The sequence below is a fragment of the Eumetopias jubatus genome, unplaced genomic scaffold, assembly GCF_037043125.1.
Source record: "Eumetopias jubatus isolate StellerSeaLion01/CBP00866 unplaced genomic scaffold, mEumJub1_p1.0 scaffold_1, whole genome shotgun sequence".
Classification (NCBI taxonomy): domain Eukaryota; kingdom Metazoa; phylum Chordata; class Mammalia; order Carnivora; family Otariidae; genus Eumetopias; species Eumetopias jubatus.
The window spans coordinates 151,761,492-151,779,149 of NW_028274807.1; the positions used below are offsets into that span (position 1 = coordinate 151,761,492).

General features: G+C 42.8%; 1 protein-coding gene across 16 annotated transcripts in view; it reads right to left on the reverse strand.

The window, feature by feature from the left end:
- The window catches only part of ARPP21 (cAMP regulated phosphoprotein 21), a 109,616-nt gene that overhangs the window by 48,283 nt on the left and 43,675 nt on the right, over positions 1-17,658 (reverse strand). For 14 of the 16 annotated variants that reach the window (XM_088021482.1, XM_088021475.1, XM_088021485.1 and 11 more), the window contains 5 exons: positions 15,742-15,972; positions 7,968-8,131; positions 6,967-7,071; positions 5,778-6,038; positions 1,392-1,518 (listed from right to left, as the gene is read on the reverse strand). In XM_088021482.1, coding sequence (XP_087877608.1) covers positions 1,392-1,518; positions 5,778-6,038; positions 6,967-7,071; positions 7,968-8,131; positions 15,742-15,972 — 888 coding nt within the window. The remainder of the gene's footprint in view (positions 1-1,391; positions 1,519-5,777; positions 6,039-6,966; positions 7,072-7,967; positions 8,132-15,741; positions 15,973-17,658) is intronic. The other 2 variants (XM_088021451.1, XM_088021461.1) reach the window with 2 other exon arrangements.

The following is a 17,658-nucleotide window of genomic DNA, read 5'->3' on the forward strand; positions in this document are numbered from 1 at the left end:
TCATTTTAAACGCTTTTGTGTTCAGGGCACCTGGGTGGCTCAGTCGGTTGAGCGTCTGCCTTCGGCTCAGGTGATGATCTCAAAATCCTCTCCCTCTCCCTCTCCCACTTCTATCTCTCAAATAAATAAAATCTTTAAAAAAAATAAAAAAAAATAAACCCTTTTGTGTTCTTATTACTATGAAAATGTAAAATCAATTCAGAGGTCAATGTGTATTTTTCCTCCAAACTATTACAGTGTTGAAACAAAAGACAGTCTGGCTGGCAGCAAAACATTTCTCTGACTCTTCTCCCACAGACTTTAAATAGGCCATGAGCCGAACCAAAGACTCTATACCTATCTGCAGTACAGAGGAACTGAGTCATTGCTCCAATCTGACAAGATGCTAGTCGTGTCCGCATTCCTGTTCTCAGGGTATCTGTTCTTGGTGTGAACCCTTGGCAAGGACTGTGCTTTTTGTCTGCTTATAAAAATTGTACATCTCCCATATACACCACACGTATATGTTCATATCACAGATGCATATACATATAATCAGCACAGAGATCTGATGGCAGAACAGCCATTCAGGAGACAGTGGGAGCACGTGCTCTAGCACAACCTACTTACGGAAGGCAGGGTCCCCCAGTCAGGCGGTCTTCAGCATGGCAATGAGCAGTTTCCCCTGCAGAGTGGTCAGCAGGAAGGACACAAGCCTCTCCCTAGCACAAGTCACTCAGCCCTGCTGGGTTCCTGCTGCTCTCTGGGCACCGGCATGCCATTAGGAGTGTGACACAGTAGGGAAAGAGACCGGTTCACTGTGAGACCTACTACTCACTCTCGTACAGTGTATCGGCCCCCCTTCCCACTGCACAGTGGCTGCCAAGCTCTGGGCAGGAGGCGTGTGGCCCTCGAGAAAGTGAGCCATGGAGTCAGAGTTCCACCGGGGATACGGGCTGCAGTGTCGGGGGCCTTCTTCTAAAAACAGTACTTTTTAGGATGGCATGGAAACAACCTGATTTGGTCCCCTAGCCTTAGGAACAGGGGAAGGATTTCTTCAGGTTGAAAATGAAAAAAAAAAAAAAAGAAAGAAAAGAAAAAGGTATGAACTAGGAAGATAAGGATGTGGTTGGCACTCTGCTTTAAAAGAAATTAAGAAGATCCAAAAATAATTCATGGAGACTGTATTTAGCATGCATGTCTGGGGTGCTCGAGTGACATGGGCTTCACCTTCTTGTACCTGTTACTTTTCCACACAGAGTTAATCCAATGCTCCGTTATCTTGTCCGGGTAAAGGAAATGAGGCGATTTAAACTGCCAAGCTTGGATACTCATCCAAAGAGGACAGCTGAGGTATTTACATGCAAAAATCACCGGTTTAGAGGAGGGCATGGAAAACAGACTGCAAGTACCTGCTTGTTGTGCTGCCTGCGGCATTGGCTGACCCCTCTGAGCACTGTACTGAACGGAGGCCAGGGGTCGGTACTGCTGCGTGGTTGAGGTAGGGTACTGACCAGATGGATAGTAATACACGGACATCTGTGGAAGAAAGAGAACAACCACAGGGAATGAGAAATGTGTACGAAGTAACACTTTTTAACATAAAATATGTGGTCATCTTATGACATACTACGATTGTAGTAGATTGTAAAGATGGCCACCAAACACTTCACCCTGGCCTATGTGTGTGCATGCTACTCTTCTCATGCAGATGTGAAATCGATTCCCCAAGTCCTTGAATCTGGTCTGGCTCTGTGACTTGCTTTGACCAATGTCATGAGGCAGAAATGGCGACTCTGAGACTTGCAAGCCAGGTCCGTAAGAAGACTTGCACTTCTGCTCACACAGGAGGGGCACCCAGCCACCGGGAAAAGAAGTCCAGGCCATCCTGCTGGAGAAAGAGGCCATGTGGAGAAGACCGGCACCCCACTGGACAGGCTATGCCGACATTCTAGGCATGGGAGCGAGGCCATCTTAGATGTTCCAGCCCCAGTCAAGCTGCCTGAGCCATTACCATATAAACCAGAGCTGAACCATCCCTATTGAGTTCTGCTGTAGTTGCTGAATTTTTGTGTTTTCAAATGAAACAAGAGTGAATGAAACAGGGGCACCTGGGTGGCTCAGGTGGTTAAGCGTTTGACTTTAGCTCAGGTCATGATCCCAGGGACCTGGGATCAAGTCCACCATCAGACTCCCTGCTCAGTGGGGAGTCTGCTTCTCCCTCTGCCCCACTCCCCAGGCTTGGGCTCTCTCCCCATCGCTTACTCTCTCTCTCTCTCAAATAAATAAATAAATATAATCTTTAAAAAATTGGGGGGGAATGAAACAGTCATCTACCACAACAAAAAGTTTATGGTAGTTTTAATTATTTAATTTAATTATTGTATTATTATATTATAATTATATTATATATATTATATTATATATTATATTATAGTTATATATATTTAATTATATATAATTAATATATAATTATAATTATTATATAATTATATATAATTATAATTATTATATCTAACAAATTGTTTTCCTAATGGAAACACAAGTGAGATGTGAAAACTACTAATCTCTAGCCTATAAGAAGCAGGGGTTGGAATTACGAAATATGGTCAAGTCTATCAAAGCACTTGGCAGAGTGATTGGCACAGAGCCAGTATCCAAAAGAATTTATGTTCAATCTGAAAAAAGAAAATATATTTAAAATAATGTTTATGTCACCTAGTGTCACTTTCTAATGACTGGGAATAGCAGAAAATATTCTAATTACTTCCAATAAGATTCCAATCAAATGTCTCTTGATTTGGACATTGCCTGCCTCAGTTCATTTATTTTAAGGCTGCTCTCTTACTGATCTTGAATAATTTTTCATCTCCTCACCATTCTTCTATCATCTTCTTGAAAGTGTAAACTGAGGTACACTAGGACCAGCCTACAAGTAAGTATCACATACACAGAATAAAATTACAAGCCACTTATATTTGAGAATGGTGATTTCAATGGTGATTTTATTTTCTGATTTGATCATGTCAAATAGGAAACACTTTTTTATTTCAATCTTGCTATTGAAACACATGTATCATGTTTTCTTGACTTAGCATAACATAGGGACAAAAGATAACTTAGAGTGTGTTGAGCTGTGGTTCTGCAACCCCCTGGAATTGTTATGAATTCTAATTCTGTCTGGCAATATGGATTTCCAAGGGTAAGAGACTGAACGAGTCTTGAGTGAACGCGGGTCAGTATTTGGCAAATAACTGATTGTACATTTTGTTTATAGTGATTTTTTTTCTCCCTTTTTTTTGTAAGGCAATTTATAACAATAAAAACCCAAAGAATCCTAGAGTAATAACAGGTTTTAGCTATGCTCTGGCAAATCATGACGCTATTAAAGATTACTACCATTATACATCAGATGCTTCCTAAAATTAAGAACAAGAACAACTATTATGGAATTTATTCATGAGCCTTATATTTCTATGTCCTTTAGGAAGAATAAACAGTTTGTTCCCTTAGGAAAATCTGTGACTTGATTCAATGGAAGCTACTAAATATGTTACACAATCCTTGGTCTTTTCTCTCACATTCAATATGAAACATGAAAATACCTTTAGGGATGAGGGACAGAGTTCAAACATTTAAAAATTCCCTCATGAGCACTAATGGTTTGGATGAAAGTATAACCTCTTGAAGGAGAGCCTCAATTTTTAGTACTCAGTTGTCCTGGTTTGTTCTTGTATTTTTCTCCCACCCTACCTCCTTTGATACCCTGCCAGGCTGTGCTAGAGGTTTGGTCACCTCCATTTAGTACCTCTCTCAGGCAGAGCATCAGCCAGCTCTTAGCACTTACATCTCCCAGTCATATGAAGGAAACGGGGCATGGGCACTTGGCTCTTCCTCATCCCCCCCCATGGAGGAAGGTGCTGAGTGGGGCTAAGAGGAGTCATCAAAGGATCCAAATGCAAGGTTGGAAGGGAGAAAAGAATAAGGATAGCTCCCGAGAGGAGAAAATGTTTATTTTTCAACAACTATGTATATTTTAAGGCATGGAAAACCAAAATATGAGTAGATTAGGAGAGGAAAGCAATAAACGAGAAAAAAGAAGAAGCCATATTAAAAAAAAATCTCTTCTCCCACCAACTTCTTCAAGTCCCTCTTTGCCTTGTGCATGTGTTTCTTGCCTCACCTTCCAGGGGGTGTTCAAAAGGCTTACATAACATGGCAGACAAAACTGACTTCAAGGTTATTAAATATTAGGTTCACTTTCTGCATACATTTCATTTATTTCCATATGCCCATGGACTGTACCTCAAGTTCTTTTCATTGTTCTATAGTTGAATAATCAAGGTTTAAAATGTTTACTAAATTGAAACTCACAGTGGGTTATATCTTATACATAAGAAGTTCATGCATGCCCAGACTGACCAGGAACCTTGAACATCTGTTTTGTTTTTCTACTCTCCTCCCTTTCTATTTCTAAATCTTTTGAAGAAGTGTCTGTTGCAGACACACCAGGGGTTCTGAGTTGTCTGTGCTCCTGCAGTGCACTAATACTGAAATTCATTCATCAAGGAAGACTTTTTTTTTAAAGTCTTTCAAAAAAATTCTTCAATTAAATATCCTGCCAACTCTTCTTCTTGATAGCAGAAATGGGTAAGAAACACTTAGATGCTGTTTAGGGTAAAAGAGCTACACTATTTTCCTCATTAATTAAACTTTAAGTATTTAATTTATTACTAAAATAATTAATACATCAATGAAGTCATTTCTCCTGTAACTTAAAATTATTTTTTCACATCTCCTTAAATCCTACTGGTCAAGAGATATTGCAGAGAAGACAACCGAAGATGAACAATTAATTAATCATTCAAAATAAAATGAACAACTGAATGAAAATCATTTCATGGTGAAGAGTTTTGCATGGCTCAAAAAGAAAATAATTTATTCAAGATGTTAAGGCAGTGAAACAAATAATACAAAGGTGACACCGTACTTTAAACAGCTCATCCAATGCAATATTTCTTAATTAGGATGGAATTTGCTCGGGATATGTGTGCCTTGAAAATGGACCAGAAAATGCCTCCGTGCATTTTACATCTTGACAGTAATCACTTGCAATATTCTGCAAGGGATACCCAGGAGAGCACCAGAGATGTTTGGTGGTGAACAGTAACAGATAATCAGTCTTTGCGAAGACAGTAAAAATCAGTGATCTGTGGTGTCTTACATGCTCAAGTCAATTAAATATGATTAATGACTACCCATGAGAGCACGCAGGAGCTCTGCTTCCCCCTAGGGAGAGGAAAGGACAGTGGATGTCCCCTTTAGCTTCCTCCTTTATATTCCTAGAGGAGCTCCTGCCTGGAGCCCAGATTAGCTCCAGAAAATGCTTAAGGAAAGAACACATTTCCCAAGCAGCAGCAGGGGAGAGTTGAAAGTCCCCCAGGAGCAGGCTCTCTTCTTCCTTCCTACTTTCCCTTTCTAGGCAATCCAGTGAGCAGGACGTTGCATGGGAGGGAATGCTTTCCTGCGTGGCTCCCGTACCAGCAGCCTGGAAAATGGGACACTCCCCGCACTGTATCATGGGAAGTTGGGTCAGTTTCATTCAACTTACTTTCTGAGCCCCACGGCTTTGCACAACTGCTGAATAGGACAGATCAGGTTCTGGAGGTGGGGAATATCAATATGGACCAGAAAGAGCCACACCAGGTTGACCTGGTGATATTTTACGTGGAAATGTAGATGTCAAAACAGCCAGCGAACAAGCTATAGGTCACAGGTGTGAGGAAAAGCACACTCACCTGTGCAGGTGGAGGCTGTTGCACAAATCCCTGTGGTGAGGGAGGGGCCTGGAGGACTTGCTGGGAGATGGGAGGTCCAGAGCCTGAGAACCCCCCCGTAGGGAGCTGCTGGCCTGTAGAGGCAATGACGTAGCTTGGCTGTTGGGTTGGCTGTGCCATGAGAGACGGCGGGTAGACAGGACCAGATGGGGGCTCAGGAGTCTCTCCTGAGGATTGCCGGCTCAGGTTCATCTGGGTGAACTGTGTCGCCACATCGTCTCTCTGCCCAGAAACAAAGAGGAAATTAGCAAGAGCAGCCTAGTAACGGGAGAGGCACACAGAGGCAGGCACAGGCCACACTCTTGTTACTGTGGGCAAGGGAGGGCGTACCAATTGGAAACAATAACTGAAAGGAATTCTCTGTCCAGAACAACAAGAGAACATAATAAGATTTTAATCATCTGGAGGATCAGAGATGGTAAACAATTTGACCGAATCTCCCTCTTCCAATGGAAACAAATCATTATTTTTTCACCAAGGGTTTGAGATCCTCGGGATGGTGCTGAGACAAGGAGGGCTTGGTGTCCTTGGTCCTGAAAGGTCAGCAGGGCTTCCCAGAAGTAACCACAGTCTCTGCCTTCTGGAGAGAGGCAGAAGTGGTTGTATTCACCATCACCCACAGCTGCTACAGAGATGGAGCCATCATGGTGTCATGATATATTGGGGAGTATTTTTTACTGGCCTGGACTGAAATTTCGGGGCGATGCTCCTTCTCGATGTCCAAAAGGACCTAGTTCATTGTGGGGAAAGGAAGGGAGAGTGGGGGATCAGGGAGCTAGGGGAACCCCCCACATTAGTAGCACAGAGTGATGACCACCTCAACTAACTTTAAGCTGTTTCCCAAGCCATCACGCTGAGTTCACATCTCTCTGTTTCTGACTTCGAACTCTCGGGGCATTCAATCCCTGCTTAGCCAGTAAATTCTTAAAAGGGTACCCAATTGCAGAATCAGCAAGCGTGGAGCAGATGACAGAATGGCAACCATTATTTTGGAGATGGGGTGCAACGTTCTGGAATGAGACCCCAACTCATGCCCCCTCACAGTCAGCCCGGGGCACCCACCCAGCATCAGCCAGCCCTGCACAGGAAAGTAATAAAACTGGTGGACATGCTCTCCCAGGGGAAAGGTTGCACACATGGAATACGGTACCATGGGGAACTGTTGAGTTGGAGACACAGGCAGGAGATGCTGGGGAGGAAAAGAGACCGCTGGGTATTGCACTGACTGGGAGGAAGCCTGCAGCCCCTGCACCGACTGGAGGAAAGAAAAAGCTGATCAGGTAACGGGGAAGCACTGGGGGGCAGAAATCCCACAGGAAGGTTGGCTTATTGGAAGCACACCACCTACACCACCCTACAGGTCCTCTTGGCTCAGTGCCCTCCAGAGAGGGGAACCAGCCACCGACGGGAAGTCAATGCCAGGCAGAGCACAGCCAGCCAGCCTTGCAGGAGGCATGTTTGCTCAGAGTGAACACTGCCTTCAGAAGTCACTGCGATACTTTTCATGTCATTGTTGTTAGTCAAATCCACTGGGTCTAAAGATACTGCACAGGGACTGAGAAGTAAGGGAAAAAATTACAAATGAGGTTCACTCTGGCAACCTCCTGGGAACACTACAGATTTCTGTGGCTATTTCCAAGTGTTGCTCTAGGAAGGGAGGACCACTCTACATTTCTTGAAGAACAGGCAGGCCACCTCAGAATGGACTGATATCTGTTCTTCCAATTGATGAAGCATTCAGTACTATCCCTTTGCAGACATGAGTCCTTGGTCTGTGCTGGGAATGAGTGAGCAGGATGATATGAAAGCTTGGTTGAGGTTATGGATTCAGTCTCTCAGTCAGGCTCCGTGATGCCTTAGAAGTAGCATCTAGGCCTCAGAGACAACTTGGCATTCGTTTTCCCTAGCGCAGTGTGCTCACCATGCAAATCATTGGATGGGGCATTCACGTCTATCTAAATTTGAGCATCCAGATGAAATCTTATCAACCTGCCATCAAGGGCTCTAGGCTGCCAGGTCTTACATATGAGTGGGTGGAAGTGGCCCCAGTGAAAAGTATCACCTCCTCCTAAGGCACCAGTCGCTGCTCTGAGAACTCCGCAGCCTTTGCCTGGGAACACCTCCCCTCCCCGCCTTCCCACCAGCTTCTACCTGAGTGACCAGCGGACCGGCCATATGTGGCTGGGGTGGCTGAGGAGAAGGCTGTTGCTGCGGTGGCGGCTGGGACTGCGCCATCATCGAGCCTCGCAGGGGCTGCTGGCTGGTGGGGGGGTTGTATATTGCAGGGGTTCCGTCAGGATTCACAAAGGGCTGGCCTGCAATGGAATCGGAGCTGGGTTCAGGTGAGCTCCTCGGTCTCGCCTTTAGCAGGAAGAACCATACTGATAGATATGCAACAAGTAACCCAAGGTAAAGGGGCAGGGAGGTGGAAATCTAGGACAGCAGAACCTTCACCACCATGAAGACTTTCCTGTTTATGACCTATCTGCTTAAGCTAGCTAACGGTGCAAGCCCAGAGCAATTTAAGAAGCAACGAATAAATCCACTGCCTTCAGGGAGATTCGCTAAAGCTAAGCGCGTCTGTGCACAGTGGCGCCCAGTGGAGAAGGCCTGTGGAGAAGCAATCTTCACGAAACCGTGTGTTTGCCGCCTGCACCTCGCCATTATCAGCAAGATCGCACACACTGAGAGATAGGGCTGCCTTCCCTTTACAGAATTCCGGCTACCCTGGCTTACATATTATTTACCAATACATTTGTTTTTCTTCCACTCGGCTTGTTGCCAACTCGGAATGGCGATCAGTGCTCCCGATACACACACAACAGAACATACCACATCCACATGCTCGCTTCTCTAAACAGACACAACAAGGAGCACGCAGGGGTTCAGATTTTGAAGATGATGCATAATATAAGCATCACAGCATCATCTCCTGATGGTGAAGCAAATATACATTGTTTTGCCTTTTGAAATGATGGCATGGCTCGCTATTGTTATTACTATTATTTGAGGAATATTTTATGGTTTACAAAATAGTATCATCGGATCCCCAGCATGACTCTGGGAGGAAGGACAGTATCATCTCCCTATGTCGCACAGGACGCAATGAAGGCCCACCAGAAGTCACAGGAAAAAGGAAGGAGCCAAAGGAGAGGCAGATGGAAGCGAGGGAAAGAGGAGGGAAAGAAAAGGAGAACCAATCAAGTTCCAGTGTGGCGGGCACCTTACACACACAGCTCAGCTCTTCCAGGGACCCCACCGACATGCGATCTCATCCCACTTTAGAGACAAAAACATTAGTGCCCGCATGGACCAAGCAACTCACTCAGAAAGGCCAAATCAGTACGCGAGAGTCAGGAAATGGCCCTGGTCAGAGTGACGCCAAAGTCCATTCACTTCCCATCACACCAAATAACTTCAGTGGAGTATCCAAGTTTACACAAGGTGTACGTGCTACAACAAGGTCTGATGACAAAAGTCCAATCATAACTGAAAATCATTAACACGCGAGAAGTCAGGAGGGGTGGGGGACATGTTTTAAGGTGGAATCACAGCCAGGACTGGCAGGTAAAGAATGAGAAGAATCAGAATATGCTGATTTGCATTAAGGGGATATCAGAGGCAGCTTGCTAAGTTCCTCCCAAGCACATAGCTGAAAGCCTCCCCTCACATAGTTCTGGTATATGGGGTTCATGAGAGCATGTGATGGTTGAGGAAAACAGCCCTTTTCATTAATAACATATATGAAAAACAACCAAAGATCACCAGTGATATGCGGAAAATTAGCAACAAAACACAACAGGTTAGAATGAAGATAAAAAAAAAAAACTGACCCAAACGAAATAGTATTCTAGTGGGGAGAAAAAAAAAATGTGTGGTATCCAACAAGAACAGACTGTTACAAAATGGGAAATAATTAGCCAATATACACCAAGTGAAAGAAACCAGTCCCCAAAGGGCAGCCATTAGGGAAACGTGCAACTACATTTCTAATACCTTCAAGGTCAGGCAGAACTTAATGGTAATGGAAGTCAGAAAAGTGGGACCTCTCAGGGGGCAGGAGGGAGCCTCCTGGGAGACTAGTCATGTCCTATGTCTCCTTCCAGATAGTGTTCACACAGGGGTTCATACATTCAAATACCTGCCAAGGCTACAGGCCAGGTATGTGTGTTTGACAAATTACCCGTGAGAAAATATTTTAGAGTAGGTTTGGAATGCAAACAGTGGGGTTGTAGTGAAGCCAAACCAATTGTTCCCAGGACTTAATTTCAGGCCCGTTAGGAACTGTAATGGGACCCTAGTGTACCCATCATTACCCCACATTTTCAGCCCAAATATACTTGTGTGTGTGCAACGTGAAACCCTTAAATGCTGCATATTCATGAACTAAGGAAGTTCTGACAACAGTTTCATAACCAATCACAATGTGCTGTGATGGAAAAGCAAATGTGCCAGAATTATAGTCAGAGAACAATGACTAAATTTAGAGGTATTTAAAAAAAATGTTAATGTTCTTCATAGGCACTTGTTTTCCTATCACTGTCATTTAATTTTAGATACATTTAATTGTTTTAAATACTTTTTTTAAAAAAATAACTTTCTTCTGGATTTAAAATCTGCAACCCATTTTTTTCTCCCCAAAGACGGAAAGTAAAAATAAAATGATCTTTACTATATTTCCTATGACTTCCAATTTATCCCAGTGAGAAGTAAGGTAACGTAAAAAACGGACCATAATTGGGGTGAGAAACATAACCACAAATTATTCAAATGTCCTTTTTGATAAATTTTAGATCCTCTGTGTGAAATATTATTAATGTGCTATGAAGCAGGCAAAAGAAAGGTTTCCATATAATTGCATATGAAAAGTACTCAGAACTCCCTTAGGTAGAGAGAGGTGGCAGGTTCTTCTGGAAGAGAAGAGAGAGAATAGAAGACTGCTTTTATACTCACTAAGGAGGGGTGGAAAGACCTGAGAGACTGAAACAAGTAAGATGGATATGCCAGGGAAGGGAACAGACATGATTACATGATTTCCTAAGAGACTTAGGACAGGCGACTATTGGTTTTCAAGTCAGGCAACGCTGGCCTCTCTAGATGCTGCCATTTCTGCCAGTCCAGATGCAATTACAACTGGATATGGGCAATTAGTTTGAATGACAGCTGCTGAAGACCGAAGGGGAAGGAGAGACAGTTGGCCTAGGACCATCCAGCTTAAAAGAGGTTTTCATGTCCAGAACTGTGCGAGCATGCCTGGCAGGCCCTGGCATGTGTGCTGGCACAGGTAAAGGGTGCAGGAAAGTCGGGCTGCCACAAGCTGGCCGAGTGCTCATTCCCCTCAATACATGGCCTTAGATGGAAAACCTCTCCACTCTCCACATCAACATGAATAATGTGCAGTAGATATTATTTTTTTAAAGATTTTATTTATTTATTTTAGAGAGAGCGAGTGGCAGGGAGGAGCAGAGGGAGAGGGAAAGTCTTAAGCAGCCTCCCTTCTGAGGGCAGAGCCCGACGTGGGCCTTGATCTTAGGACCCTGAGATCACAACCTGAGTGGAAACCAAGAGTTGGATACTAAGCACCTGCGCCACCCAGGCATTCTGTGCAGTAGATATAATTTTACTATTATATAATTATTGAGCCTTGCATGAAGACTAAGACTTGGTTATCCATTCCGGAGATGCAAAACAAAAACAAAAACAAAAAACCTGAGTCTGATCCCTCCCCACAAAGAGCTTATAAATACCCTGGTAATGAGGAAATGAACCCAAGGGCAATTCATACTAGAAACAAAGTAATCAAATGCTCTTGGTTTCTAATACCAAAGCATTTCTGCCATGTATTTGGCAGAAGGGTATTTATTAAAAAAGATAGAGAGGGCATGAGAAAAAGAGATTTTTCCTTTCCTAGTCCTTAGAAGGTGATCAATCAAATCATAAGGATGCTGCTGATTATGGATAGACAAAGGTCAATTCAGATCTCACAAAGATACGTTGAGGGCCATGTCACACACAAAATCTTCATGGTACATTTAAGAAAGAGGTGGAAAAAAATAAGAAAGAAGTAGAATAGATGCCAGAAGGCCTGTGAAAAATACAAAGTGTAGTGTTAGGAGGATCCATCAGGAGTATTTCAAAGAGATGAGCCCTAAAAGGCTGCTCAAAGCAAAGTCCCAGCCGATGGCATGCCCTTACATCACTCACTTGTGAATTTGTGCCAGATGAAGGCAAAGCGAAATGGCAAAACAAGAGATATGGGGATTAATGAGTACTTGGGGGATGTTAATGCCTGTTGGCATCTCTGGATAGCTCTAAATTGAAAGAAAATAGCCAAACAAAGATGAGCTTTCTGCTAAAAATTTCTAAAAGGAGGCCAAGTCCAAGACAGCAGGAAGAAGATCAAACTCAAGAGTCAAACCCAGGCTTGCCTTGTGAGGATGAATACATTATACGGGGATAACTTTGAAAAAGAGCCTCTGCAGCAGCTCACTCATCTAGATGCCTGAAAAGCAAAGAAAGGATAGGCCAGAGGTCTTGAGTTAGAAACAGACTGGCTGAGAGCAGAGTCTAAGGCCAGACAAAATAAAATGTGATCGCATTTGGGGAACTGCGAGAAGATATGTGGGTGGGTTGGTTTCAGGTTGCCAAATATTTGGTACTTAGGAAGAGGCAAGTCAATTGTGCCCACAAAGGAAGTTTCATTTTTGTTTCATTTGGTAGACATGACTGGCAGGCACCTTGGTATTCTCAAATTATTGCTTGTCTTCTGTCTGCTTAAGATAGATACTTTATGAATAAACAGACAAAAAGCAGAATCAGACCTATAAATACAGAAAACAAACTGGTGATTGCCAGAGGAGGGGGGATGAAGGGATGGGCAAAATGGGGGAAGCAGAATGGGAGGTACAGGCTTGCAGCTATGGAATGAGTAAGTCATAGGAATAAAATACACAGCAGAGGGAATCTAATCATTGATACTGTAATTGTACTGTATGGTGACAGATAGGAGCTACACTGTGGTGAGCCCAGCATAACAGGCAGAGAAGTTGAATCACTATGTTGCATACCTGAAACTAATATAACACTGTGCGCCAACTATACTGAAATAAAAAAAAATAAAAGACAGGTATTTTATCATAGTTTCATACATGAACCACAATCTCAAATATATTAGATAAAACTGTTCTACTATGCACATCAACATATAATGAGTAGTAGATATTATTTCAATACTATGTAATTTTTGAGCACAGTGCCTAAGACTACTTTGTTATCCACTCTAGTAAAGTAAAAAAATAGCCAAGAATGGCCCCTTCCCACAAGGAACTTATAAATGAGCTGGTAACAAGGAAATGAATCCCAAGGGCTATTCACACAAGAAGTAAACTAGTCATATGCCATTGGTTCCTAACCCCAAAGAATTTCTACCGCACATTTAATGAAGGGGAGAGGTGTGGATTTCAGGAGTTCACAACAATGACAGAGAAAGATGAGTTCCAATCCAAAGGAGGCAAATTTCCAGTTTCAATAGTAGAATCATAGGAGATTAAATAAATAGATGGTTGGATAGACAGACAGAGAGACATGCACACATACACACCATAGACACACACACACACACACACACACACACACACATATATATCTGAATACATGATGGATCTGTACACACACACACATGCATATTTTCAGTTTACAAAAATAAACACATTCTAGGAAAGAAGAAACATCATTCCCCTTCGATCCTACCACTCAACCATGGTATACAATATATTAATATATTTTCCTTCTGGTCTTGGGATATTTTAATGTCAAGCATTTGTCAGATCAGAGAGGTGCATACAGAGAAGCTACTCGACAGTGTGATTAGATCCTTTTCCTCGGTTAGGATCCTTTTTCAAAGGAGATATTTTGGTAACAGCTCTAAATGACTGGATCTGATACATAAGAAATTGGGACTTGACACCAAAAATCACTTTCTTTCTTTTTCTATAAGCAAGATTATACATGATAATATACACATAACACATGCATAACCATTATATCATTACAAATAACATTTCTTCATTATACCCTAAAAAATACTCTGTTGAGCTTTTTTGAAACACGGCAATTTTGCTTAAAACAAATGACTCAAAACTAATGCCCGTGTGTGCTCTTGTCAGCAAGCCCTCCATCTCAATTAGAAGTGAAGGGATTTAAGCCAACGGAGTCAGACCATACTTCGATCAGTGCCCAGAGTAATGACTATAATCCTGGTTTTCTTTTAATTTCCTTTTAGTGCTTCCAATGATCCAAATAAAATAAAAGCAATCTAATATTCTCCTTAGAAGTATCTCTTCTGAAAGCTTTCAAATGGTTTTCAATAAAATGATTATGCCTTCTTTTCCCTCAAGCTTATGGCATTTTCAAAATGTCTCCATCAAACACCCTGCCTTGAGAATGTGCCATATGTTTTCATGAAAATGTGGCAATTATTCAAGTAACTATTTTACTATCATTCTCATGTTTCTCTGAATTTCCTAATTACTAGTAGTGCTATATACGTGAAAAGATTGAGTCAGATTGCTTTTATGAGATTCTCATTCACTTTTGCTTTTTCAAGTTTAGCTAATCACAGAAATACTCTGGAATCGTTGAAACCAAACCACAGACATTTTTTGAGATAATTCAATTTTTTTTCCAATTACTTATAAAGGCTTCCAAAGAGGCAACTAGTCAATGTCAAGCCTTCTAACTGAGGGTTTCCCAGCCATAGCACTACTGATATTTTGGGCTGGGTAATTCTCTGTTGGAAGGGGCTGTCCTGTGCATTGTAGGATGTTTAGCAGCATGTCTGGCCTCTACCTTCTTAGATGCCAGTAGCAGCTCCTTCCTCTCTCAGTCACGATAATCAAAATGTCGGTGGATATTGCAAAATGGCCTTGGAGGCATGGGCACAATTCCCCCTGGTTGAGAAGTTTCCCCTATGAGGCAGATGCTTGTCAGTCTATTTGCCCAATGCCCTTGGTTCTTTGGAATCAGTGTGGAAGTTAACTGACCACTAGAGAAATTAAAAAATAAAGAACCATTGATCATGGAAAAAATAATCATCATTGAAGTTACCAATTTTCCAAACCTCATCAAAACCAGTCTAGTCCTAGGATCCCTAAAATACATAAGAATTTGTTCCCTATGTCCTATTTGTCACTGCTATTCCTTATTCCCCAAGTGGAACTGGGTGAAATTCTAAGGCAAAAGAGCAACTTCTATCGGTAAGAATCTTTTTTTTTTAAAGATTTTATTTATTTATTTGATAGCAAGAGACACAGCGAGAGAGGGAACACAAACAGGGGGAGTGGGAGAGGGAGAAGCAGGCTTCCCGCGGAGCAGGGAGCCCGATGCGGGGTTTGATCCCAGGACCCTGGGATCATGACCTGAGTCGAAGGCAGACGCTTAACAACTGAGCCACCCAGGCGCCCCTCTAGGTAAGAATCTGCTATGTGTCCCAATTGATATTTCAAGTTTGTGAAATATCTTGGATGCAAAAACACTTTTGACATAATAAGAGGCTAAGCCGGGATTTAGTCTGCGAAACACAGTATCTTAATTAGTATTTCCCAGATCATCACTTTACGGTCTCTGGTCTTAGCTCCCAGGAATACCTGAGACACACCATGGTCAACACAAAGAGGACAGAGGAAAAAGTGGATATTTCTGGGAAGAACCTATATTTATCACTACATATCAATATTGCTATCAACATAGAGATAGAGATTACAGCTATAGATCTTCTCTTCCCAAATCAAGACCCTACACAATGGTTCATGCACCTAGCTCTCCTGCTCAGGAATTTTAAGAAAACTTGCTGACGAATTTATAAGCTCAAACACAAGAACAGAACTCTGATCTTGAGTCCCTGCCATAGCAGAGGTAAGGAACTAACCTGTGTGCGGATTGAGAAGGATGCTTCCGGGCGGGATGCCTGTCGCAGCCTCCAGTGGAAGGAGGATGTAGCTGGTGCTGGGGGCTGCCTGGCCCCCTGCTCCACCCTCTGGATAGGGCACACAGCCCGGAGAGCCAGCGGCCACGCCCGCAGCCAGGGGCGTGCCCTGCAGGGGTGCGTGGGTGCGGGGCAGAGACCCCGAGGAGCCTGTGCTGCTGTTAGACTCAGAACCTGCCACAGAAGAAAAGGATCAGAAAATCATCCAACACAGAGAGCTCTGGATCTAAATGCCTAGTTTACATAATCCATCCTTAAACCATGCGAGGTGAGTGCTGCAGGACCAGAGCAATATTTGGGGCTCACATTTTATTGAGATATCTGCTACATATTTTTCAGATGTGTCCATTTCCTGGGACAAGAGAGGTTAAGAATGAGCACTCTCTTTCAGCCTCTCACATGCCCGTAGGGTGGTACCTTGGTAAATGGTACCCTAAAGCTTCGGACTCCATGTCTGGAGATGCCCATCACCCTGAGTAATTAAAGCCAGAGGGCTGTCTTACTGGAGGTAGGAGAATAAAATGCCAGGTGGATATTAAAGAGACTGCAGTTTAAGAAGGAGTCCTAGAATGTGCTGATCATGGATGGCATGGCTCTAAGGTACTGGTTTTCCAACATCCATAAAGCTGCATTTTGAAGAGGCATGGCCAGAAATAATCTTTTCCCCTCAGAGGTGAGTAGAAGAACTGGGTCACTCCTACTGTGAGTGCTTAAGGCGCGTATTTCACATAGTCACAGAAATCTTACTAATATGTCCAAGAGGCAGACAAAGAAGGGCTTGGCCTTCATAGAATGCTGGATCATCCTTTAGACGACACAGAAGAGTAAAATAATGGGGAGGATTGTGGACTGTGTATTTTGCAAACATGTAGGTAACTGGATTACAAGGTGGACTCTAGCCCAACCATCTCCCTCTCCCTCCACTGTGGACAAGGAAACACCTGGTATCTCCCACGTCCATTAGGCATTACCTGCCCTTCACCATGACCAGAGTCAAGGAGCTCTGGCACCCTTGACCACGGCTGTTCTGGGCACTGAATATTAACCAGAGCATTGAAGAGAAAATGCACCAAGCCCCATTTCTATATCAGTGAATTCTAACTAACAGATGATTTGGACGATATCATATAGTACAAGAAATTTTTAAAATTATTTATTAGCTCACAACTATCGATTTATGTCATTAAAAATGCATTCCTCTGTGTCATTAAAGGGAAACCATATATAAGGAAGAGTTAACATTGTTTTCAAGATTCTAAAATGTGCCCTTGAATTAAATTGGAGACCTTTAAAAATGAGTGATAGGAATACGGCATGTAATTGCAGAGAAGAGGGGCCATCGGAGAGAATTTAGAGGAGGACATAGTTTTCGAGAAGGAAGACAGTGATATTTATTGAGCACTTAGTATGTGTGAGCACCTGGACACACTGTACTAATAAGTACTATTACTGGCTGTACAGATAGGGAAGTTGAAGGATAGAGATGTTCGATAACTAAAGCCGACTCATACAGCTAGTGACAGAGTGGGATGTGAGCTAGGCAGACTGATCTAGGTTTAACTGTGACCCAACACTGCTTCCTGAAAGCAAGCATATACGTATGCCATGGACTGCCACCAGTGTTCTCAGTTGGGAACCTTCTCTTCTTCTCCCACGTCTTGATTATTAATAATGATAAAGTTATAAGTTAATTCAGGATGCATCATCTAACAAGTTTAGAATGCTGATGGATTCTGAGTAATGTATGGGGGAAAAATAAAGAATCTAAAAGGAGATCTGAAAATGCTAAGAGTCGTTTTGAGAGTGCATCCTGGCATGATGTCCCCAAGGTTGCAACCCCAGGGCAAACTGCAGGGTGTG